The following is a 24,523-nucleotide window of genomic DNA, read 5'->3' on the forward strand; positions in this document are numbered from 1 at the left end:
TGGGATGGGGGAGGAGGGAGTGGTGTGCACAGGCTCAGGCAATGCTCATGGGCTCATCGCACCCATTTATGGAGCGACGAGCACCAACCTACCCTCTTTCCCTGGCTAACAGGGCAGCAAGCAGTCGGAACCCGCCCACCCATCCTGTTTACTGGTGTTTTGTGTTCAATTCTTGTGTTGGATTTGTCATGTCAATTTGTCACAGTGAGCTAGGCCCACCCGGAGGGGAAGGTTACTCAGTCAGGTAGCCTATGTGTCAGAGGAGGTCTGTGCCTCTCTCTGGCATATTAGGTTGGAACACTTCCCTTGGTAGGGGCTCAGCGCTCAAGGATGACTTGCCTACCAGGAAGGGGGGCAGGGGACATCAAAGGGCGCTGGTTTGTGGTTGAACCGCTGGGTTAGGCTCTCTTTAACCGTGCCTATTTTGGTTGCCAACTTGGTGTGTTAAAATAAAAGGTGTGGCCATTTTTAAGCCTCAGCGTCTTCCTTCCACCCCCATCAGACACGCCTGCAAGTCAAAAGTAGATCACCTAATTGCCCTCAAAGTCTCATTGTCTACTTTCCTGTAAAGCTAACCACTTGAAATTCTGGGCCACTTATGCATTTGTATGCAAATACTGATTTTTCTTTACCAAGCTTGAGAAAAGTCACTTCAGTTCTTATTATCGCTGGTCATCTCTAGATTATAATAATCAGCTCTGCAGGCAAAAATGGCTACTTTGGAGGGTGAACTCTGAGGCATTGCACCATTTTAAGGCCCTCTTCCAAACCCCCAGGACTATTTGCAACCCAGGGGTAGCCAACCTCCAGGTGGGGCCTGGACAGCTCCTGGAATTACAGTTCATCTCCAGATTATAAAGATCAGCTTTCCAGGTGAAAATATCTGCTTTGGAGGGTGGACAGAGTTGTACAGAAGAAACATTTAAGGCCTACCTTGCAGGTTGTTGTGAAGATGAAACACCTGATGAAACAGGGTTGTGCAGATGAAACAGGAAGCAAAAGAACCTGTGTAACAGTATCCAGTTTTATCTGCACAACTTGTGTGGTAGACCTCAAACTTTCAGAGAGTTGCAGAGAAGAGACATGCATGGCTTGGCTGCATCTGCCATCAAGCAACGAGGCTGGCCACAACAGTATTTTAATTGGCCTCCTTGTCAGCCATGGCTTAGTTAGAAGGGTAAAGGTTTCCCCTCCTCAAAAGGAATGCCCATGCATACCCTCAGCCTCCCCTGCATTGCTGTTGGAAACGCCTCCTTTGCCTCAGTCAGGGGCTGTTAGAGGCTTCCCTCATAGCAGGCTGTGGAAACCTGAGCAAGAACAGCAATTGGCCCTGGGGGAGGGGAGATTCTTTGGAACCTTCAGCATATCGTCATAAGTATGAATCACTTTTTGATGTGGGACATTTCCTAGCCCTGCCCCAGAGAGCATGCCAGATGAGGCTGGGCAGCTGTGGGGCATCACGGCCGGCGGCTGACAGGCACAGTGCAGGCCATTGCAGGAGGAGGCTGGGCCACCACTGCACTGCCCAGAGTAGCCTGGGCACTCATGGGGCAGTGAAGCAGCCAGGTGGGGTAACATTGCAGCCAGGCAGGCCAGTGCTGGCCTGCCTGGCCAGGGAACATTGTGAGGCAGCATGGAGGCTGGGCAGGCCAGCATCACCATGAAGGTGAGGAGAGGGGGGGGGAGAGGAGGAGGGCGCAGGGAGTCTGGGTGGTGGGGAGGCCTCTAGGGACCGGGGCGGAGGCTGCTCGGCTCCCAGGGTTGGGGCAGCTGTCTTCCAGGCCTCTGGGGCCAGCATGGCAGGCCACAATGCCAGCGCAGGCCCAGGCACTGCCCTCCAGGCTGAAGGAGGCTGGGGCACTCCTGAGGGGGGAGGACTCTTTGTATACATGTGTGTTTGTGCATGTTTGGGGAGGAGGGACTGGGGAGTAGGTCGGAGAAGGAAGAGGGAAGGAGAGAGGAGGGGGGAAATGGAGAGGGAAAGGGTTTGTGTGCATGTGTGTGTTTTTGTGTGAGAGGGAGGGAGGGAGGGAGGGAGGGGGATGGATTAAACAGCTCTGGAGCAGGTATGTATCCCAGATACCCGTGAGAGCCTCTACTTTTTTATGTATATGATAAGTGGAGCATACTCAACACAAGCAAGGGTGCAATTTTGTCCAATATTGCCTTTTCACAGGCCCTTCTGGTGCCACATCTCACTCTTTTCTTAAGGAGTCGCTAACTCTCAATGCCCTTGTGGAGATGCAACAACAAGAAGTTTGAAAAGATCTATTTTGCCATGTTAATTGCAGGGAATACCACAAGCTCACCAAGATGGAAAATCACACTCATCTCTGGAAATACTTTTAGAACACAGAGTTCTAATCTGGTAGATCCATTTTCAAGATGCAGAATTTACATATAAAAAAAAATGATTGTTCAAATGTTAATTCTGCATTCAATTTGTTCTGCAAACCATGCCTAAATTAAAATGGAGATTTTGCAACACAAAGCAAAATTTCAAGTTTTTCACAGACATCTTCATCTCCATTTCCATCATTTATTAATTACATTTTTATTATATGTTCCCATATCACTAATAGATAAGGTTATATACTACTGGCTCTTTTGAGTCCAGAGTTATCAGAGTCTAATGCAAACCAGAATGGACACTAACTTACAAAAGTTTAGGCTTGTTAAATCATACTGAATTTAGTGGGAGGACCAAATGCATACATAAATCTCTCCCACTGCTACAATTGGACCTTAAAAAATACTTAACATGGGCTGGATTATGTGCTACGTGTTATTCCCAGCTTATGTTTTAGAAAACACAGTGCCACAGCCACTGTCAGAATACTTAGTGACACTAAAAATTAACATTCATTTAAAGTTAGACAGCTATGTTCAGACAGCTGCAGCTGAAATAAACTTTGACATCCTTACAGAATAAAAAAAACTAGAGTGAACTATTATTTCAATACTTTGAGGTATAAACAGAGGAACACATAACAATAACAATCTGTTGAGGAAGAATTAATATGTCACCTGTGGAGGGATAACTTCACAGGTTACTTGTAGAGTCACCATTATTATTCTGAACTCTTCATCTGACTTGCTGAATTAATGCCACCCTCTGTGGATTTCTGTTTTATATTCACTGCATACTCAACAGGGGGAAAAATCCTTCTATATAAATGATATTAGTGACAAATATATAAACGGGACACATATATAGTAGAGAAGACAAAGAGGCCTTAAACCACAGAATGGTTTGAAGACCTGATGTATTGTTCAATGCATAGTAAATCTGAGTGAAATATATGGCTGCAAAACACAAGTCTTGCTCCTGCAGCATTGCTGATATGATGTGTTCCCCATTGCTTGTTAAGTTTTTTTTTAAATTAATGAAATTCACAGGAGCAATCCTCAAACCACTTCCTCAAAGTATTCATACTGAAATCAACAGTACTTACAGGCAAACAAAATTTGAGTCCAATGGCACCTTTAAGACCAACAAAGATTTATTCACAGTGTGAGCTTTCAAGTGCAGGCACTCTTCCACAGACAATGGAACAAGGATCATAAGAGTACAGATATAAGGCAAAAGTAAATTAGTGGAAAATTAGTAAACCTATGAACATGGAGTAATGGTAGCTAATATCCAGTGATGGACCTATCCCTTTAATTGTCTTTTAAAGCCATCTATATTGGTGCCCACCACTAAGTTCACTGGCAGTGAATTCCAAAGTTTGATTACTCATTGAGTGAATGAGTCTCCTTTTGTCTGTCCTGAAACAAATGCCCACCAACTTCACTGGGTGCACCCCCAGTTCTAGAATTATGAAAGGGGGGGGGGTTGCATCTACTTTGTCCATTCCACGCCTAACATTATAAACTTCCTTTCCCAAATCCTGCCCTCTCTAGGGCCTGCCCTCAAAAATCTCCAGGGATTTCCCAACCTGAAGTTGCCTACCCTATCCTTTTTCTTATTTCTCTCTCTATTTTAATTGGCTGCCATCAAGGACCTTACCACCAGGGACTCCTGGACCATGTTATAAAGCATGACAAGCTGCCATGGAAGAACTGGATGCTTTGGACTCCAAGCTGGAGAGAAAAACCTTGATTTCCATAAATGGCAGAGATCCATACAAAACATGTGTAATTAGCCTTGCATGCTGTCAAAGCGGATGGAGACAGGCCAAGGAAAAAGCCAGAAGCTGGGAGGAGGAAAAGGAGATGGCAAAACCTCTTTCCTCCCATTCTAAGGATGTATGAGAGAAGGACTTTAGAAACAGGGGCATAGGGCCAGATACTAAACTCCAATACATCCCCAAGATGGCCACCAGAAACAATTCCCCTATTTGTCTTCACCGATGAGCTAGTTCTGGGCATCTCCACTTGCCCATGGGAAGGCCAATGATGATCCAGCACGTCTATATCATTGTATCCCATGGCAGGAAGGAAATGTGGGAAAGTCTTGTTTAATAAATGAAGCTGTTTGTGGCCCATTATGCACGGCCGCCGAAACGGCGATTTCGGGTCACATGGAAAACGCGGAGGGGGAAGACGCGACGCATACCGGTTATACACGGGGCGGGGCGCGACGGCGGCAAAACCCAGAGTAACCAATTATGCACGCGCCGATCCGGGCGCCGCTTCTGGTTGCGCCCCGGTCACCCGGAAGCTGCGCTTTCTTCCGCGTTTCACTGACGCGGCTTTTTTGGCGGCATGCACCGAAGCTGTGGCCGGTTGCAGCCGGCTCTGTGCATTATCGGTGATTTTAGTCGCCGCCATTCCACCCCGAATGTGCGCTAAAACCCCCGTGCATAATGGGTCTGTGTGGTGCTTTAGATTCTGTCTATGACAATCACAGAATGTACATGTACTACTACCCAAATTTCACATGCACAGCAACTGGAGAGGGAAGCAATTTGGTATTTATGGAACCAATACATTCAAACGAATATGATGGAAAAGAAACAAGTTTTTAAGTTGTTGTTGTTTAGTTTCCTTGGATGATTCATCCAATAATCTCCTTGAAACTAGTCCAACACTATGTCAACTATAAGAAAATAATGTTCCATTAGAAAAGGCTTGTCAGCGGCTTTCACCCCATATATATTGAATTTTGGATTGTTAGCAATATCTTATACCTGCTCCAGCAAACGGAATCTAGTCTACTCATTCTAAACATCAGTGCTCAATTAGCACCCTCGGGTTTTTGCAATCTAGTTGAGGCCATAGAAACCCATGTTTTTTGCATCATACTGCATCACTGGGTATAGCTCACACTAATTGTGTGTGATTACTGTATAGATTTGGCCTGAAAATATTCTTCAGACTATCGTTGGTACAACTTCCTCTCCGCTCAGAAAAAAAATCATAACGATAACAGCCACCATAATTCCAATAAAGAGAAATAAGTTGCAGAATATGTCTTGTATTGCTAGTTTCCCATGTGGCTTTTTTCTAGAAATCATATCTTTTCCCCATAGGCAGATATGTATTAAAATGTCTTCTTGTTTATACAATCTGTTATTTTCTCCTTGAACATATTCCTTGATGGAGGATAAATAAAAAAAATTCATATGCAGGCCAGCACCTGCTGAAGCTGTCGGCTGTAGTGTTTGTCATATTTCAATCAAAGTTGAAGTCAGCCAGCCATTTTTATACTGCATAGTCACTACATACTCGAAGACCAGAATTAATGAATTAGCTATTGATTAAATTCCACTCTAGCAAATCCACCGTGGCAAATAAATGAACTACCCGGGGCACATGTAGGCCACAGCCAGACATGTCCGGGCAATCGATCAGTAGTTAGTATTCTTTTGGGATATAAGAACAGCTGATGATAATATGACATGTAAGGAAAGGCAATGCAGAAAGTCCATTTCTGGCCAAGCAGATCATAAAATCTGGGAAATATTTCTGATCTTCTTGCATTCATGTGTTATGACATTCTTTGTTTGTATATAATAATGGAGACGTGCATAAGTGTTTGCTATACTGCAGACAAAGGCATACATGAGTGAAAGCCGGGGGAAATGATGTATTCCAGTTCTTATGATCAAACAAGCTTGGACTGGATCACTTTATGTGACAGAAAAACAGCAAATGTAATTTCACCTAGCAATTATATTTTCAACAGACAAATATAGAATGCAGAGGAAAGAACATATAAAGAACAAACAAAAATAAAAAAATAAAAAATAAAACCTAAACACCAATCAATGCCAAGAGTGTAATAAAATCACATTAACAATAACATGAATGCAAGAGGCTAACTATTTTCTTGTTTCTGTAATTCTGATAAATATCTTGGCACGTATGCCCATCAGTTATAGACACTCTCTTGGAAATGTTGGCAGTTCTGGATCTTTTTGGGAAAGGAATGACTGCATTTGTCACTGTTCAGCTGTATTTCCAGTTTGGCACCAGATTTGCTTTAGAAAAGATTGCCCATAACAAGAGAAAGATAAAAAGGAAATACAAGATCTGATGCACAAATATATACAGACATCATAGCAACAATGCAGTTCAGCTATATTTGGTTTCTGATGCAGATATTGTAGCTCTTGTTTGTACAGAAAGTATCTCAGACGTTGTTTATATTCAACTAAATGATACTTTTCCAGATTCATTCCAAATTCATGTCCAGAAATTCCCATGAGAAATTCCCTGGCAAAATAATTGATGGGAGGAAAACTAGAGCTACACTTAACATTTGGAGGGGAAAGAGCTGGGGATATTCCTTAAAAGACCCTCAACAGCTTAGCTTTTTTGACCCACAGAAGAATTGCTTCAATTCCACTCATCTTCACCAGGTGGTTTTTTTCTGATGTAATCTCAGCTAATTAGGGATCATTCCAAATGCCACAAAGTCATATATTATACAACCCAATTTGACTCTGTGCCAAACTATACATATTCAAAGTGAGGGCAATGTTTCCACTAGCATGCTGCCCTCATTCTGGCTATCTGTGTGGTGGGGAAATATGAATGAGCACAGAAAGGAGAGTGTAATTGTTGCACTGGCCAGTACTCAGGCCAGTCACACCAAGAACACCACTACCATCTTCTTGTCAGGGCCCACAGGCATCCACCTCACTTTGGAATCCCTTGGTCACTTGGCTATGAGCCCCTGGCCTCCCAGCTTGCATGTCAGCCGGTCTCATTAAGGAGACCCCCAACCTCCAGGGAGTCCAGTGTGCAAACTAAATCCCCTGCCAACAGGCTCCTACTATGCCTAAACCGCAGCTGTGGTGGAAAAACATAACCACAAAAATCTAGCAATAACACAAAACCAACTACAGGGCGGGTTGCTGTTCTGCAGCATGGAGAGAGGGGCTAGCCAGCGCACATGGTGCCTATAAAGGCACTCACGCCCCAACTCTCATGCACACCATGGAACAGTGTGCGTGCCCACACAGCCTCTCATTGTGGCTTAATGCCCATCTATCGCTGCATCAAAGGCAGCTGAGGTAAGTCTCAGCTGCTAATTATAAGTACTGTCTCTTTGAATATAAGAAAACCAAATTATAGTTTCGTACCTAGGACCAAGGACATGAATCTGTGGTGCTGATAGCTCTTTTGGTTCATCTTCCACAGTGGTAATTTGGGTTCCATTACTTCTCACGCAGGCGTATATTGTACAGACTTCAACCTATAATAAGTATCGTAGAAAATCTTAAATGATTCTGCAGGGTAATTTCTATTGTTTTAATGAAAAGTAGCATTGTGCAAACAGTTGGTAACCTTTCTGGGCTACTGTGCCTAGGATTCCGAGATTCCCTCCCTCCTTGTTAAGACTAATTTCATAGGACATTTGTGGGCTTTATTTTTAATACTTTAAAAATGTTTTAAATAATATTTTTAAATAATTCAAATGCTCTTGTTTTGATCATATTCGTTTTTTTAAAAAATACTGTCAATTTTGTTACAACTTTTGTAATGCATTTCATTGATCTGCTTTAACATTTTATATTAACTGTTCTGTTAAATGAGGGCAGAGTTTTTTAATTAAAATAATTATTCTAACACTAACCAGCTGTCACAAAAAGAAACATATGACTAATGAGGTAACAAAATATTTAGGCAATTGTAATGCTTTGCCCTAAACGACCTGGGAGTGATACAAAATGATGTGTAACTCCTCCACTACATATCAAAAAGCTTCTTATTCTTTTCAATTAATGAGAAACATCTTTGTGCTTTCACAGAAACCACTTTTTTGCAATTATGGAAGATTCCTTGTCCAAGATATTTGCATTTTGGGATTGTACTTGGAAGCTGATTTTTTTTTTTTTTTTGCATACGTTTTGGAGCTACAAACCAAGAAACATTAAAAAAACTGCATATAAACTTTTCAGTATCTAAATTTTGTGAATAATTTTGTTTTTATAATAAAATATTCGCATCCGACGAATGGTATATATGAGGTATGACATGCAATTCCCTCAGTTCTCTGGAAAAATATAAATGGATCCAGAGGAAGAATTTGTTCACTTTAGCAACAAGAAAGCAATATAGAAAAATACCAATTTACAGATGTCTCCTATTACAGTAAAAGACAATACAGATACACATCTACATAATATCGTTTATAAGAAACTGAGGAGTGGCTGGATTTTTTAAATTAAAAATTCCAATTAAGTCTGTAGATTTATTCCTTCTGAATTTCATAAACACTGGCATTGATACTAAGATGGGAGAAACTGAAGAGCAAACCAATTAAGACTGCAAGATGCATTACATGCCTATGGTAAATTAATATGGAGGCCCCCAAAGTCCAGTAGTGCTTTGAATTTGCATTGCTGTTGAGGAACAAGACAAATGTGTGTCCAACTAGAAACTGGAAAGTCATATGTGTATTCATGGGGTAGGGAGACTTGCTTTTGCAGAGGGTTGGAACACAGAAATCTGTTATGGTGTGCCGCAGGGTGACGTTTATTTATGGCACGTTGTAACTGGATGCAAATTTTAGGACAAAGTATACATGATTACTGTTAAGACCTTCCCATACATAATTCAACTAAGTCAGGTCCAAGTGAGGCCAATAAGCTGGGGAAGTTGCAATTAAAGTTCGACACTTAAACATCATTCAAAAATGTGAAAAATACTTTTAGCTTTTTCTGCAGCAAATATTCACAGAGCTTGGAAACAATATATGGATCTTGGTGGTGTCAAATAAGAAGGGGGTAAAAAAGGAAAGGTTTTAAATATTAATAGTATTTTTAAAAGACTGGGATTTCAGAGCTGAGATCAGTCTGTGCCACAAAGAGATGGGAGGAGGGGAAAGATGATAAAAGGCAAACAAATGCAATATCATTATTTCTCTGGGCTGATGCATTATGCATGCCTGATGTTTCTAAAACAATTGCAATTTGGTTTTAATGAGTAGGAGTGTGATCTTTGCCTCTTTGTAATGTATATTGTAAGTTCACTATACTGGATCAGTGGAAATTGAGTTCTGATGTCCTTAAAAGAGAGAGGGGCAAAAAAATGAATCTATCACACAGTCATAAAAATAAATGTGTACGAAAATAAACATAGCTTGTGGAACTATTACACATGTGCACAATGATTTATAAATATAAGCATGCTGGGTGTATATCTTTATACTCAGACCTACCAGACTTCTTATCAAAAAACTATTTAGAAATACACACATAGGCACATATACATATATGTGTGTATCTATGTATAATTCTTCCCTGATGTATAAATGACTGACAAACCCGCACACACATTCTTACATTCACACCCACAGAGGCATATGTACTACAGAGAAGTTACTATAGTAACATTCAAGTTGTATACAGTGTTTAAAATGATGTTCTAACCTTTATATCATAAATAGTGAATGGAGACAAATCTGCTAAAAGAAAGGACCCTGGTTCATTCATTCCAGTCCTGTATGGCTTATTATTTACATAGACAGAATACTCTGTGACAACACCATTTGGGTTTGAAGGCGATGTCCAGATGACACGTACAGCTGTACTGTTGATGATGACAACCTCTGGAGGGAACATGCCCTCCGGCTCTAGAAAGAAAGGAAGAAACTGAATAAACTCCAGCTGACTCAGTAAAAGCACTTGTTCAACCAAACATAGATTATAATTTGGGTTTCGCAAAGGGTCTGCTGCTTATCTGCTCCCCTTTGATGAAGTTATCACTGTCTGTATTCCTCTCCAAATTGGCTTATTATAATCTCAGCTAGAAACGGTGGGAGATGGTGGTAACATGCTTTCTGTGACCAGCATTGGGTTCATATTCCACAGAATGTGACCAGTGGGATGCAATGACAAATTATTCACTGATCTGTGTGGTCCATCCACCATTATTTGGTATGGTCTTATCCTCCACACACGCAAAAAGGTGATTTGTTTCTAGAGCAACAACTAAAATGCACTGTGAAGTGAAATGTGACACATCCATAGCTTTTACTAGCCTTCTAACTGGAGTAATCTGAAGTAATGTGCAATACTGTTATTATGTAAATGGTTTTGAATGCTGATTACCGTAGATAATGATAAAGCCTTACGGGTTTTGGGTTTTTTTTTTTAAATCTTTCTTGGTGTTAAATTACAAAAATAATTTAAGCATGTCAGAAAAAGCAATGCAAAGGACCTATTTTTATCTGGTAGATCCAGATCTTAACCAGTTGAAAAATGACACGTGCATTGAGTTCTATTTTATAAACAAAAGAGTCTGACCTTTGGCATTGCAAAAGAAATGCAATCCCCACTTAAAGTGCTTTGCTAATGACCTGGAACACTTGCTTCTGAGGTAATGATATTATAATGTTTATAATGAGACTTTATAAAGCCAAAAAGATTAGAAAGGCCATTCCAAACACATTTCAGATTCACAAGTTGCTTTCTTCCCTCCCACCCACCCGTGTGCTAACTGACTTGGAAATGACTCATAAGAAAATTCTCACAGAGGTTGGATTTTCACCTTCCATGGTGAGTCAGGAATGGCCCTGTTGTTGACTGGCCTTGTCAAAAGCTTCACAAAGCAAATCATTTTAAAAACCATTAATTGTTTTAAAACCCCTCCATTTATTGACATCCACTCAGCTGCAAACTGAAGGTACATGGATAGTGGTAAACAGGTCAGGATAAGAACAAAGTGGGTTAATATCCGCTATTAGAGCTATCTCCACTGGGTCTTTTATTGATCGTCCACTTGACGACAACCAGCACTTAAGCATTTTAGCCGTTTTCCCCTTTTAAACCGGAAATTTCATAATGGAAGGATGACTGATTTCAACCCCAACAAAAATCAATCAATTTCATTCTCAGATTTTGAAGCCAGGCTGCTTCCACTGCTCAACTTACCTCCATCTAATGTAGTCACACACACCACCTCACTTGCGATGCTGTGAGCCCCATTGAAAACATGAAGCAAAATCTGATACTTGGTGTTAGGATGCAATTCGCCAATGACAGTATGGTTTTCTCTGGGAGGAATCTTCCTGGAGTTCTCATGGGCAGTGGTATTCCAGAACAGGACATAATGCTCAATGCTTCCCTGTAAATCTTGCAGGGCTATATAATGAATTAATAAAAATGGGAGGGGGAAGAATACTGAAAATGAACCTGTGAAAGTCAAAAGAAATATTGTTGCACTTTTTGGCATTAAGCAACATGCACAATTGTGGCCTATAGACTGTAATGCAACCATGTGTGATTCTAAGTTAATGGATGGTTAAAACTGTCAACACCAAATAAGTTTGGAAGAATGAGTACAAACCATACTGCAAACGTTATTCCGATCTTCAAAAAAGGGAGGAAGGAAGACCCGGGAAACTACAGACCAGTGAGTCTGACCTCTGTTGTGGGTAAAATAATGGAGCAGAAATTAAAGGGAGCAATCTGCAAACATCTGGAGGACAATTTGGTGATCCAAGGAAGTCAGCATGGATTTGTCTCCAACAGGTCCTGTCAGACCAACCTGGTTTCCTTTCTTGACCAAGTAACAGGTTTGCTGGATCGTGGAAATTCGGTTGATGTTGTTTACTTGGATTTTAGTAAAGCTTTTGATAGGGCAGTGTGACGTGGCAAATGCAGTCTTGGGCTGTATCAATAGAGGCATCACATCAAAATCGCAAGGTGTCATAGTCTTGCTGTATACTGCATTGGTCAGACTGCACCTGAAATGCAGTTCTGGAGGCTTCACTTCAAAAAGGATGTGGGGGAAATTAAGAGGATGCATGGATAGTGATGAGGATAATTTTGGCCCTGGGAAACAAGCCCTATGAAGAAAGGCTGAGGAATTTAAGAATGTTCAGCCTGGAGAAGAGAAGGTTGAGAAGGGGAGTAGTGTACTGTACACAAACAGTGCTCGATCTCTACATCCAGTATCTGTAGTAGTTCCCAGCACGGACCTGAGAATCCCATGTGCAGCATGGAACACACATAGAATCATAGAATCATACAGTTGAAAGGGGCCATATAGGCCATCTAGTCCAACCCCCTGATCAACGCAGGATCAGCCCTAAGCATCCTAAAGCATCCAAGAAAAGTGTGTATCCAACCTTTGCTTGAAGACTGCCAGTGAGGGGGAGCTCACCACCTCCTTAGGCAGCCTATTCCACTGCTGAACTACTCTGACTGTGAAAATTTTTTTCCTGATATCTAGCCTAGATCATCGTACTTGTAGTTAGTTAAACCCATTACTGCGTGTCCTTTCCTCTGCAGCCAATGGGAACAGCACCCTGCCCTCCTCCAACTGACAATCTTTCAAATACTTAAAGAGGGCTATCATGTCCCCTCTCAACCTCCTTTTCTCCAGGCTGAACATTCCCAAGTCCCTCAACCTATCTTCATAGGGTTTGGTCCCTTGGCCCCAGATCATCTTTGTCGCTCTCCCACTGAAAACAACAATTTAAGCAATGCTTGACGAACACAGCCTAAAGTACTGAAAATTAGGATGACCCTGCTATTGAGATTTTGATGCAAATTTGTTTTCAGGCAAAATGTGTAATTGGTTCAGACAGAGACTGATTTGCATCACAAATGATGGCCACAGATTTCAAGCCACCAAATGCAGAAAAGTTCAGTGACCCCAGCATAGCAGGTATATTCTGAGGACCACAAACAGGAAGATTGATTCTGCACCAGTTGCACCACTTCGTGCTGCTGCCCGTGCATTGCCATCACTGCATGCTCCACAGCTGACTGTGTCCCGATGTGGGACACATTTCAGTTCCAGATCTGTTCCAGCACCAAAATGTGTTGCTGCAGGTGACACATTTCAGTAGGACACTCAGTGCTGCTGAAATGTGTCCCTGATCCTTCACGGAGCCATGAAGTGCTGCGTAGCTGACCAGGGCATTTCCCCTTTGCTGGTCTCCATAGGGTGGGAGCAGCCTGGTTTTTCCCGTTCACATCGGCCTGCCATGGGACAGGCTCCTTTGGCACTCACAGGCTTCTGGGGCCCAATCTGCACCAGGCTTAGGAGTTGGCGGCCTGGCAGCAACATCCTGTAGACATGTTGATTAGCACTGGATCCATACTGATGCCGTCCCAGTCTTTTCCACTCCTGTGGAGTTGTTTTTTTTTTAACACCATTATTTCATAGGATTTTCCTCTATGCTGCTTAACAGATAATGTCATTTTGGTGCTCTTCCTAGTCCATATTCTGTTTCTAGGACATGTCAACACTTGGTAATGTGGGCTGGGGTAGTCAGAAGTAGCACTCATTAACAGAAAAGCTGGCAACCCAGGTCTGCTCCAGAATGCATCTTTGATGGCCACACTTTACGGGGCTGACTTTGTTTCTGTTTTGATTTATTTTTATTGGACCGTTTGAGCATGGACTCTATTTTGCAATATTTATATTTCCGTGGCAGTTGAAATGTAAAGAGATGCTGGGTGTGATCAATGTATTAGAAAATATTTTTTCTATACACAACTGAAAGAAATAAAAATATCTAGACATACGTGGACTGCTTTGTTTGCCTAGTGTAATACATTTCAGTCGTGAAATAAAAAAGAAAAGGTTTGCTTTAATGACCCTCACTTGATGTTTAACCTTTGCATTCATAAACAGATACCTAGGAAATTTCTGCAGTAAGAATGAAAATGAAGCCAGATTGCATTACCTCTATCGAGAAGGTCAGAGGTTCAGATTACTAAAGTAATGAAACTTCAGCAGCCTGCTTCAGATCTATTAGGTTTGTCAGTTTTTATAAGCATGCTTATTTCAAGCATACAATTATAAAATAAGGTGCCTACATTTGCTGAGAGTCATTGGCAAGCACTTATGGGCAGATTTGCATGTACATATTGAAGAATTAACTCACTGGTTTGATGGCCATTTAATCTGGATTAAATGGATATGTTCCTTTTAAAATGACACAGTGCAAGTGTGTACATTCACATGCCCATAAAATCCAAGCTCCACTAGAAAACACAAGGAAGGGTATGAACAGAAACAGTGGATTTACAAACCATTGTGACAACCTACAGTGGCTTAAATATGAGCCCATATCTCGCCCCAATTCTGTAATATCTAAATATCTCAGCAGCTTCCTCTTTCTCTACTTATTTGAATAGGAGCTGAACTATTACATGACAAGACCTGCGGAGCTGTGTTTTTATACCCTGCTTTTCACTACCCAAAGGAATCCTAAAGCGACTTATAGACATCATTCCCTTCTTCTCCTCACAACAGACACAACAGAGATAGGTGGGGCTGGAAAAGTTCTTAGAGAATTGTGACTAGCCCAAGGTCACCCTACTGGCAGTATGTGGAGGAGTGGGGAATAAAACCCAGTTCTCCAGATTAGAGTCTTCCCCTCTTCACCACTACACTCCTCTGGCTCTCATTTGATCTTCTCAGAATGCTGCCCAAGTTTGGGTCCTAACTAATTTGCCTTTCCACTCTTTACTTGGTTCAGGTTTCTTCTTTTAGTTTTGTCTAAAGAAGAGCTTTGACCCAATGTTCTGTGGACAGTCTTTCCTTGTCCCTCAGAGCTGGCCCAACGGAAATATTTGTTGAAATATTAATTCACACCTGTAATATTTCCATATACAACATATATTCTGTGGTATACAGACTCAGACTCAGAGATGCTCCCACTTTTTTGCAGACATCATATGTAAAATATATTTAGGGTTGAATTGCCTCTAACTTTATATTGTAGAACTATGTACCTTTAATACTGGGTGACAAAAGATTCACCAGTCAAAATCCAGATATATAACCTTTTTCAAGCATAAAGGTGAGTTTTTACTGAATTTTACTGAATTTTTGCCAACTTACGCAGCTGTTTGAGACATGGAAAGACTAGCTGGAAGCTACCCCGAACCTCCGGAGAGGCAGCATCCACATTTTCCAAATAAATAAAATAAATTTAAAAGATGACAAATTACATCTTTTCATGAAACACTAAGTAGCAGACAAGTTCTTTAAATTCTTATTTGTATCATTTCAAAGGCCAAATTTCACTCTAAGTAGAACACTAAGATTTATTACTATCATCAAATTCACATGTTACCCATATGACTGCAACGTCACACATGTGGGTGGCCCACCATAAGTCAAAGGAAGCAGGTAGACCATATCATTTGACATCACATTTTGTGTCCAAGTATGTCAGGAGTCAGTTCACATTCAGCTGTCAATCATTCGGTGCACAGAGATGAAGTGCGTGTGTACGACTGTGATAGGAGCACTTACTTGGGATAGTCCACTCCACTTCTATAGCAGTGCTGTTGAGAGAGTGGGCCATGACATCACTCCCCTTCTCTGGAACTCCAGCCAATGTTGTAGCAACCACTCGCTCACTTGACCCGTATCCTACTTCGTTGTGCACTACAACTTGATATTCATATGTGGTATAACTAAAACATATAATGAATACAGTTACTATTGAAAAGAGATGTAAACATGCCTATTTGAAAAAGGCAGGCATAATAAAGCATGCCTCACGACTCCAGCCAGCCATGGAAGATAAAGTTTAGGTTTTTGAAAAGTCTTTGTATTGTTCCAGATACCAGAAGGACTTATGGGTTGCTTTTAAATACCCAGCTAACACTACCAACGCAGTAACGATTAAATAAGATAAAATGCTATATAAAACAGTGAATGTTTTTCAAAATAGTGAGGGATTACAGCTCAATTCCAGATGCAATTACAGCAATGGCAAACTGCCAGCATTTGGAGATGAGGCTGATTCAACAATGTTCCCCCCCCCCCCCCCCGCTTCTAGGAAGTCCATGGATCTGCACTTCTACTTCCCATTACAACTGTAGTTTTCCTTATCAGATTCCATACAAATAGAACAGTCAACCATCTCAGATGCCATGCCTGGATCTGTGTTTGTGGGTATGTGTGTGTGTATACAAGGGTGCCTTTATCTAAACTTTCAAAAAGTTATAAATAGAAAAGCCTATGACTCCCTCCCCTCGCCACACTTTTACTTGTCAAAGTTTAGGTTTTGTTACATTTACACTGTGTCTTTCTTTCAAGAAACGCAAGGTAACATACAGAGAGTTTCCAGCAGCTCATTGCCACAAGTCTTCAGTTTCAGCAGAGTTGCTGCTCTGTGTCTATACAGTGTGATCTTAGGGCTCAGTTAAAACCAGGTTCCCTGTGTTTTTCCAAGTTGAATGACCCCAGAGGGCCTGATTTGCCACATTTTGGAGATGCACATACATGATAGGCTGCTCAAACAGCTCCAAAATAGGAATGAAAACATTCGCAGGGCTTTTTCAGTTTTCTAAAAGCACAGGGGCAAGGCAGAAACCCTTTTTCTTCTCCCCCTCCCTTGCCATAGTTCTGTGACGAATTGGTCCCTGCAATATTTTATACAGCAGCTTCCCACACTGCTGTTTGGCTTTAGGGAAAGCAAAGTACAACCAGAGAACCAGGAGACAGCTAAAATATCTTTGTTTCTTTTCTTCTTATATTTCTACTAGCAAGAAAGCCCATTGCAACCAGGAATACAATGGGTGCTAGGACCCAGAGGACACCAGGAGCTGCAGATCTCTCTCTGTATCACTTTCTCTCCCTCTCCCTCTCGCTGTGTATCTCTCAGTATGCCTCGCAGCAGGAGGCATAGCAGGTAATCAGGGCTGGTTTGTAGGAGGGAAGCAGGGCTGGTGTGCAGTTTGCAGCAGCTCTCTTTGTCTCTCTCTCCCTCCAGCGAAGCAGGGGTGGCTCTCTCTGTCTCTCTCTCTCTGTGGCAGCACAAGCCATAGCAGCTTGGAGGGAAGCAGGGCTTGGGGTAGCTCTCTCTGTGTCTCTTTCAGCCTCCCTCGCAGTAGGAGTGATAGGAGGGAATGAGGGCTCATGTTCAGTCTGGCAGGGCTCACTGTGTGTCTCTCTGTCTCTGGCACTTCTGAGAGGAACATGGCTAGCATCCAGGGAGGGAGGGCAGGAGCTGTAGGGACAGGGCCAATCAGGGTGCAGCCAGCGTTGTTGGCTGCACCCTGATTGGCCCTAGTCTAACTTGGACACCTGGACACGTTCCACTCTCCCGGGCTGTTTCACAAATATATAGAGGAACCATGGATAAGGATACCACCCTCCCTTCTGCCTCAGGGCGATTTACATATAACAAAGAAGATGTACATATAACTAAAAGAGGTACAGCACAATTCAAAAATTCGAGAAAACAATAGTAACAGTGATTTTAATTGCTGATAACAGTGTGTATAACATCGAGTAACTTGCTAACTATGCAACAGTGATTCCATGGGTAGACCAGTATGAGATTCAGTATATGAATAGGGGTTTTCTGGGGGCCCAGTAGATGCCATTGTTTTGGTCAGACTCAACCAAATACCTGGCAGAATAGCTTTATCTTGCATGCCCTGAGGAACTGTGGGAGTTCAGGCAGAACCCTGATCTCTTATGGGAGTTCGTTTGTTGGCATACTTTCTGGGGGCCAGAGAATTACCAGCCAGTTGGAGGTGGTGGAGCCCAGAGCTCTTTGGGGAGGGGGGTTGTAGGCAGTGAAGCAGTCTCTCAGGTACACTGGGCCCAGACCGCAAATGGTCTTGAAGGTGGTTATCAAAACCTTAAGCCTGATCTGGAATTCAACTGGCAACCAGTGTAGTTCAACAACTGCAGGTGCAGGCCAAATGTGGAACCTCCATGGTGTTCCTGTTGAGGACTCTGGCTACTGCATTCTGAACCAGCTGTAGTTTCTGGATCAAGGATAAGGGCAAAGCAACAACTTGGAGGACACACAGAAGACCATTTAGGGGAGGACTCTAGATTATACAGTATCTGTTCTGTACACTCCTGAACCTGCAGCTGTCAGGTCATTTCCCCAGAAAGCAATTTTGGGTGTTCCTTTTTTGGAGGACCATAACTCAGACCCTGTATCTTCAAGCCTCATCGAACTTGGAGAGCAGGCAGAGGAGAGTCAACCAGAGATCAATGTGAGTTTGGTCTCTCTAGCACAGTGGTCCCCAACCCCCGGTCCAGAGACCGGGACCGGTCCGTGGATCAGTCGGTACCGGGCCGCTGCCCCTCCTTGTCCTCCACCCCGGCTGCTGCCTCAGGGGCTGCCCTGCCACTCTGCTGCTGGCTCACCTTTGGTGCTCTCCAGCAGCCACCATGGCTGGGGCTCCCCCTCGGCATGTAACTGCAGCTGCTGCTGGCAGCGCCCCCCAGCGGGCGGTGAGGCGCAGGGGCTCAGGTGGTGGTGGTGACATCCCACGGCAAAAGACTCTCCCCCCCCGGGCCTCAGTAAAATTGTCAAGCGTTGACCGGTCCCCGGTGATAAAAAGGTTGGGGACCACTGCTCTAGCACACCAGGGGACCATTCTACCATCTCATAAATATCAGAAACTGAACCAGTTCATGAGGCAGCTAAAGTCATAGTCTTTATTGATACCGTCATAGACAAGTAAAAGATTTAGTAAAGTTTCTAACCTAATCAATGAATAAAAGAAAAATTAAAATCATGAGGCAACTGAAAGTTCATGATGGATTGTGGTTTGTGATTGTGGGGCAAGAAATGAACCATGAACCGAACCATTTTCCCGATTTGTGCCCATCTCTATACCTGACACCGTGTGTCAGCGTTTGTTCCTTCTGCTCCTCATGGAAGCTTGTACATCTGGTGATTCCATAAGGCTTTCTCCTGAGAATGAGGAATTTCAATGTTTTGGCTACTGAATTTGGGGGCAGCTCATTTTTATATGAATGATTTCTGAACCACTGGGTTGCTGTTATTATTAAACATCTGGCCTTTTAATTTAGCTAAGGGGGTAACACTGATTTATTTGTACAGTTGACTTGTTTTATTTCTATTTCTTAACCACCCTGAGCCTAGTGTAATGGCAGGATAAAAATATTTTATTTTTTTGTGCATTTGTTTGGTCTGGCCATGTTGATCCAATAAACCAAATAACTAGGATTTAAGAGTAGAGAATGGAATGGTCATTTTGCAGCACTGCCTTCTTGTTGGAATGTGACTTCTTCAAATTGGTTTCATTTATTTTTGACCATGATTTTATTTTCCTGGGCTCCAAGATCACTGCAGATGGGGACTGCAGCAAAGAAATTAAAAGACGCTTGCTCCTGGGGAGGAAAGCTATGGCAAATCTAGACAGCATCCTAAAAAGCAGAGACATCACCCTGCCAACAAAAGTGCGTTTAGTCAAGGCTATGGTATTCCCAGTTGCAATGTATGGCTGCGAAAGTTGGACCATAAGGAAGGCCGAGCGTCAAAGAATTGAGGCTTTTGAACTCTGGTGCTGGAGAAGACTCTTGCGAGTCCCTTGGACTGCAAGGCGAACAAACCGGTCAGTCCTAGAGGAGATCAACCCTGACTGCTCTTTAGAAGGCCAGATCTTGAAGATGAAGCTCAAATACTTTGGCCACCTCATGAGAAGGAAGGACTCCCTGGAGAAGAGCCTAATGCTGGGAGCGATCGAGGGCAAAAGAAGAAGGGGACGACAGAGAATGAGGTGGCTGGATGGAGTCACTGAAGCAGTAGGTGCAAACTTAAATGGACTCCGGGGAATGGTAGAGGACAGGAAGGCCTGGAGGATCATTGTCCATGGGGTCGCGATGGGTCGGACACGACTTCGCACATAACAACAACAACAATTTTTGACCATGTGGTCTTTTATACATTATTTCAATTGGCTACAATTTATGATTCTGCTCTTGTAGAATACAATACAGAAGGACACAATGTTTTGAAAAGAAGACATCTGTCTGACACAGGAGCTTACCTTGTTTGACACAATTGGACTGCAGGCAGATGAGGGATATGGTCTGCTGAATAAGTTTGTAGCTGCCTGTTGGTCAGAAATGATTCACAGTTGATCGCCTGATCAACTGATAGTTGGCTTCTAACCACTCTGACTCCTTACCAATATAGCTGGGGAGGGGGATACGGATTCACAATTTCACAAGGGATTACCTGTGAGTAGGGTTCTTTTCAATCCCATTCTCTCAGGGGATAAAGTTACACAGTGGAGTTGCAAAAGGGAGTTCTTCTATCCAAGCTAGGCAAGGACAAAAGCAATGCTTTTGATCTCCACATTGTAAAAAGAGTTTCTCCATCAATCCATACTGGGCAGAACAGCTGAAATACTTTTAATTTCTGCATTGCATAAAAGAGGGCTTGATTCTCTTCCTCCATCTCTAAGTTAAGTGGTGAGAGACACATTACTTTTAATCATTGCACGGAATAAGTGAAAGAAGAAAGAGCTGATTTCTATCCTTCTATTATTTGCAGCCCAGGACAACAAGTTGGGGTATTTAAAAGAGAAGCTGGACGTCTAATCATCCCCACCACCTAAATTTGCTACCTCTCAACAAGTCTCAGGTAGAAATTTTTCACAGAATGGGATATCAGAAGAATGCAACTTTAGGTTATCATCTGGGATTTAGGTCCAGATTCTGTCCCCCCCGCCTCAAACTTTACGAAGCAACTTTTCTCCACAAAATGTTAGACCATCCCTGGCATTGTGCTAACATCACTACCAAGGTATTATGTCTGTAGGCTGATGGCAATTTACATTGCCACTAAATTCCCCATCTGGTAAGTGTCCCACCCTATTTTCAGCTGATACCACATCAGGAGAGTCAGTTTCTGAATGCTGCAAGTAGTCTGTTCCTTCAAATACAGACAAAAAGATTGTAGATAGCCCATTAATTAATCAGCTACCAGATCACCCCTGATGGCTAAGAAGTGAGCCCAACTGGCATATGTTTGACCATTCCTGCAAGTAATCCGGAAATGGAGAAGGGAGGATAGGTGCAAGGGCAGGCAAAATGTTATGTAGACTGTCACGTTTCTCCCTCCACACAGGTTTGCCCCTGTTTCTGCCCCGGATTGCATGTGGCAAGATGAGGGAAATTGGGATTTGGTGATTTCCCTCATCATGGAGCAAACCTTATGAAAACTTGTGCCAGCCACTTGAGAGTTCTGGGTTGCTGCTGATGTCATGTGGAAGTGGCACTAAAGCCTGCAAGCAATGAGAGGCTATCCGGGGAGCAAATTCCTTGTGCAGAATCTGTCATGGTTTCTCCCCAATTTACCTTTAACACATTGCCAACTTGGAAGTTTTGCTAAGAGATAGACTGACCCAAAGACTTTTAGATTTTAGTCCAACACTGTAACCATTTCACCAAACTCTCTTCGGGTCAAACTGGCTTATTCAGTGTTCCCTGGAAAATTACCAACTTTTTAACACTCACTTTACAAGTGCTGCAGGAGCCTGATCCTGCTGAGAACTGTGGTGTGTGGGGAAGGGACTCCTGTGTACCATTTTCAAGAGTCCAAAGGACCACTAACCAAGAAAGATTGGGCCTTAGTGGTATTTGTAAAGTGAGAGAACTCCAGAGGTAAACTGGTAGCAGGTAAAATGAATCATCTCCGAAGAGGCCATATCATCTAGTCTAGCTGTATTTCACTCTGTAAATACCAATATGTTGGTTGTCCCTGGTCCCAGAGAAGTGTGCCTGGCCTTGACTAGAACAAGGACATTTTCAGCCCTGGATCCAGACTGGTGGAATAAGCTGCCATCAATAGATCAGGGCCCTTATGGAGCTCTCAAAGTTCCAAAGGGCCTGCAAGATGGCACTCTTCCACCAGGCAGTTGGTTGAGGCCAAGGCTGAAATCTTACCATCTGAACGGGCCCCCCTGCCTAGCCCCCTGTTCAGGATTTTGCCTGAGGCATTCCCCAGCCATCAAAGCCACGCCAATTATCCTAACCTCACAGGTCTCAGCCAGGGAGACGGTTTAATTGACAGGGCGATTATAGTGTATTTTAGTTGAATTTTAAGATTTTAAAGCTTTTATTGTAAAATCATTCAATGTTTGGTAAGCCACCCCAAGACCTTTTCATAGGGGGGTGTCCTAGAAATCTAAAGGAATGAATGAATTAATGAATGAATGGTTCTTTTGAAATGTTAGCCACAACAGACTTTCCTTTTATACAAATGAACTCTGCACCATAGAACATGCTCAATACTCTCCTGTGGCTGCACATTACGGAGGGAAGTTAATAACTTGTTTGTATGTCTTTTGGCAAATCTTGTCCACCATCAACTGCCAAGGAGATGAGGACTGTTTAGGATTGCATCTCTGCTTTACAGAACTGATGTCCCTCAGCAGATTTTCCCCAGAGGGAAATCGGCATTTATAACCAATGATTAATTTTTAGACTGCCTAAATGCCTTGTCTAGCTCTGCTCAAATCTTACTTTCTTGACCATGGTACTTTTAAAAAAGAAAAACATGTTATATGTACACAAGATGCAGGAATGGCAAAAACAGCAATGAAGCCAGATGTGTTAATAATGACTAAAGCCAAAGGAGATGACAGAAAATATTTCATTACATAATTAACATGTTTGCAACACAGAGACACAAGGAACACTTTGAACTATTAAGTACAGGCTATACAAAATGCCAGCATTTGTTTTTATAGTTTTTGTAATCTCACCTGCTAAGACCCTTATCTTCATAAAACCACTGACTTCCTGAGTAAATATTGTGCCAGAGATTTAAATCTTCAGGGGGATTTGATGCAAGTGGCTGCTGGATTTTACGTCTCAGGAGCTCATATCTAACACAAAAGACAAGCAGAATGCTGGGATTATCTCAACTAATGTTATTACACACAAAAATCAGGGTTCTTTTTAAAAGTCACACATTATTTTGTTTTTACAGCTGTAAAAAGTTTTTTTTTAATGTTTCAGGATTTGACTCTTTCCCTCAGTTACCCAATTAGTCTCACAATGAAATGTTTATAAAACTTCTTTTATTAGGAAAAAAAATAACAAAAAGGACATTTAATGGCTTCTAACATTTTGTGAATTTGACAGTAACTGGGCTGAAGGTTTGCACAGGCTCTCTCTTCTAGTACAGCAAGGCTTTCGTACAGGAAGAAAAGTTCAATGTAATCGTTTGTAGTTATGTTCAGAGAAGGAACTGCATCCACACCTCAAACACAAAACCTGTGTGAAAGGATTTAATTATAATGGCTCTTTCTGATTAGCTCTCAGAATTGTTGTTTTATGAAAGATCACTATCATAAAGCACTGATGAAGCTTATCTGGAATTCTGCATGGTCAAAGTTAACTCAAAACTATTTTATCTTGGAGAGGTACATGTACATGTGTTGGAATCCCTGTTCCAAGTGGCATGCTTAAAGATTCTCAACATGCCAGTATCTTAACAGTGACTCTTGTGACCCTTTTCTGTATGTCCAGAAAAATGCCGATTACCACTTTGGGGTCGGGAAAAATTTCCTCTAGGCCAGAATAGCCAGGAATTCTGGGTATTTGAGGGGGGCATCATCTGGGCATGGAATTGGGGGGTCACTGTGGGTGGGCAGTTAGTTGTGAGTTTCCTGCATTGTGCAGGAGTTGGACAAGATGACCATGGAGGTCCCTTCCAACTTCATGATTGTATGATTCTTACTCTGATCACCTAGTTTCTTCAAGTTTAGGGCTGGAGTTTTATAAATTACACTGCTACTTTTAAAATTGACCAGTTAATTAGTCTTATTTGTTTATTATGAACATATGTTCAGACATACAAAATAACATCTGAAGGTTAGCGAAATGGATCTGTTTTGTTGCAGCAGCTGAGTTGTGACTGCTTTCCAGCATCACCTTCCATAAAACCAATTTGAAATCTATTATTTAGCATCAACTTTATCCTGCCATTCAAGTAGCTGAAGAAAAAGCTTAAGAGTACTATTGCTAAGATAAATAATTCTACAACAATAATCTTATATTCTAATAACAAACAGCAAAATTTTGGATACTAAATTCAGTGACTAGAGTTTTGAACAGGCAAGACAGATATTTCTACAAATGTGAACAGGGTCCAAGGTTTGTGGAAAAATATGAAATCTAAAAAATAAACAATAATAAACGATAAAAGAGGAGCATATTCTTATTTTAAATGTAAGATTCCCTCATTGGCTGCTGCTAGGTATTTCAGTCTGTGTTATTGTGAGTAAAAGGGCAGGGGAAGTGGGCAGGGCCCTTTATGGGCCTATTTTGATATCTGAGGGAAGTTCATTGGAGCCAGGCCTGA

The 24,523-nt window shown here is 42.1% G+C and overlaps 1 protein-coding gene across 1 annotated transcript in view; it reads right to left on the minus strand.

Annotated features, from left to right (window-relative positions):
* Nucleotides 1-24,523, minus strand: part of USH2A (usherin) — a 684,687-nt gene that overhangs the window by 195,677 nt on the left and 464,487 nt on the right. The window contains exons 44-49 of the mRNA XM_077339259.1: nt 22,920-23,042; nt 20,196-20,261; nt 15,679-15,842; nt 11,331-11,540; nt 9,828-10,030; nt 7,536-7,648 (exon numbers count right to left, since the gene is read on the minus strand). Coding sequence (XP_077195374.1) covers nt 7,536-7,648; nt 9,828-10,030; nt 11,331-11,540; nt 15,679-15,842; nt 20,196-20,261; nt 22,920-23,042 — 879 coding nt within the window. The remainder of the gene's footprint in view (nt 1-7,535; nt 7,649-9,827; nt 10,031-11,330; nt 11,541-15,678; nt 15,843-20,195; nt 20,262-22,919; nt 23,043-24,523) is intronic.

The sequence above is a fragment of the Paroedura picta genome, chromosome 1, assembly GCF_049243985.1.
Source record: "Paroedura picta isolate Pp20150507F chromosome 1, Ppicta_v3.0, whole genome shotgun sequence".
Taxonomy (NCBI): Eukaryota; Metazoa; Chordata; class Lepidosauria; order Squamata; family Gekkonidae; genus Paroedura; species Paroedura picta.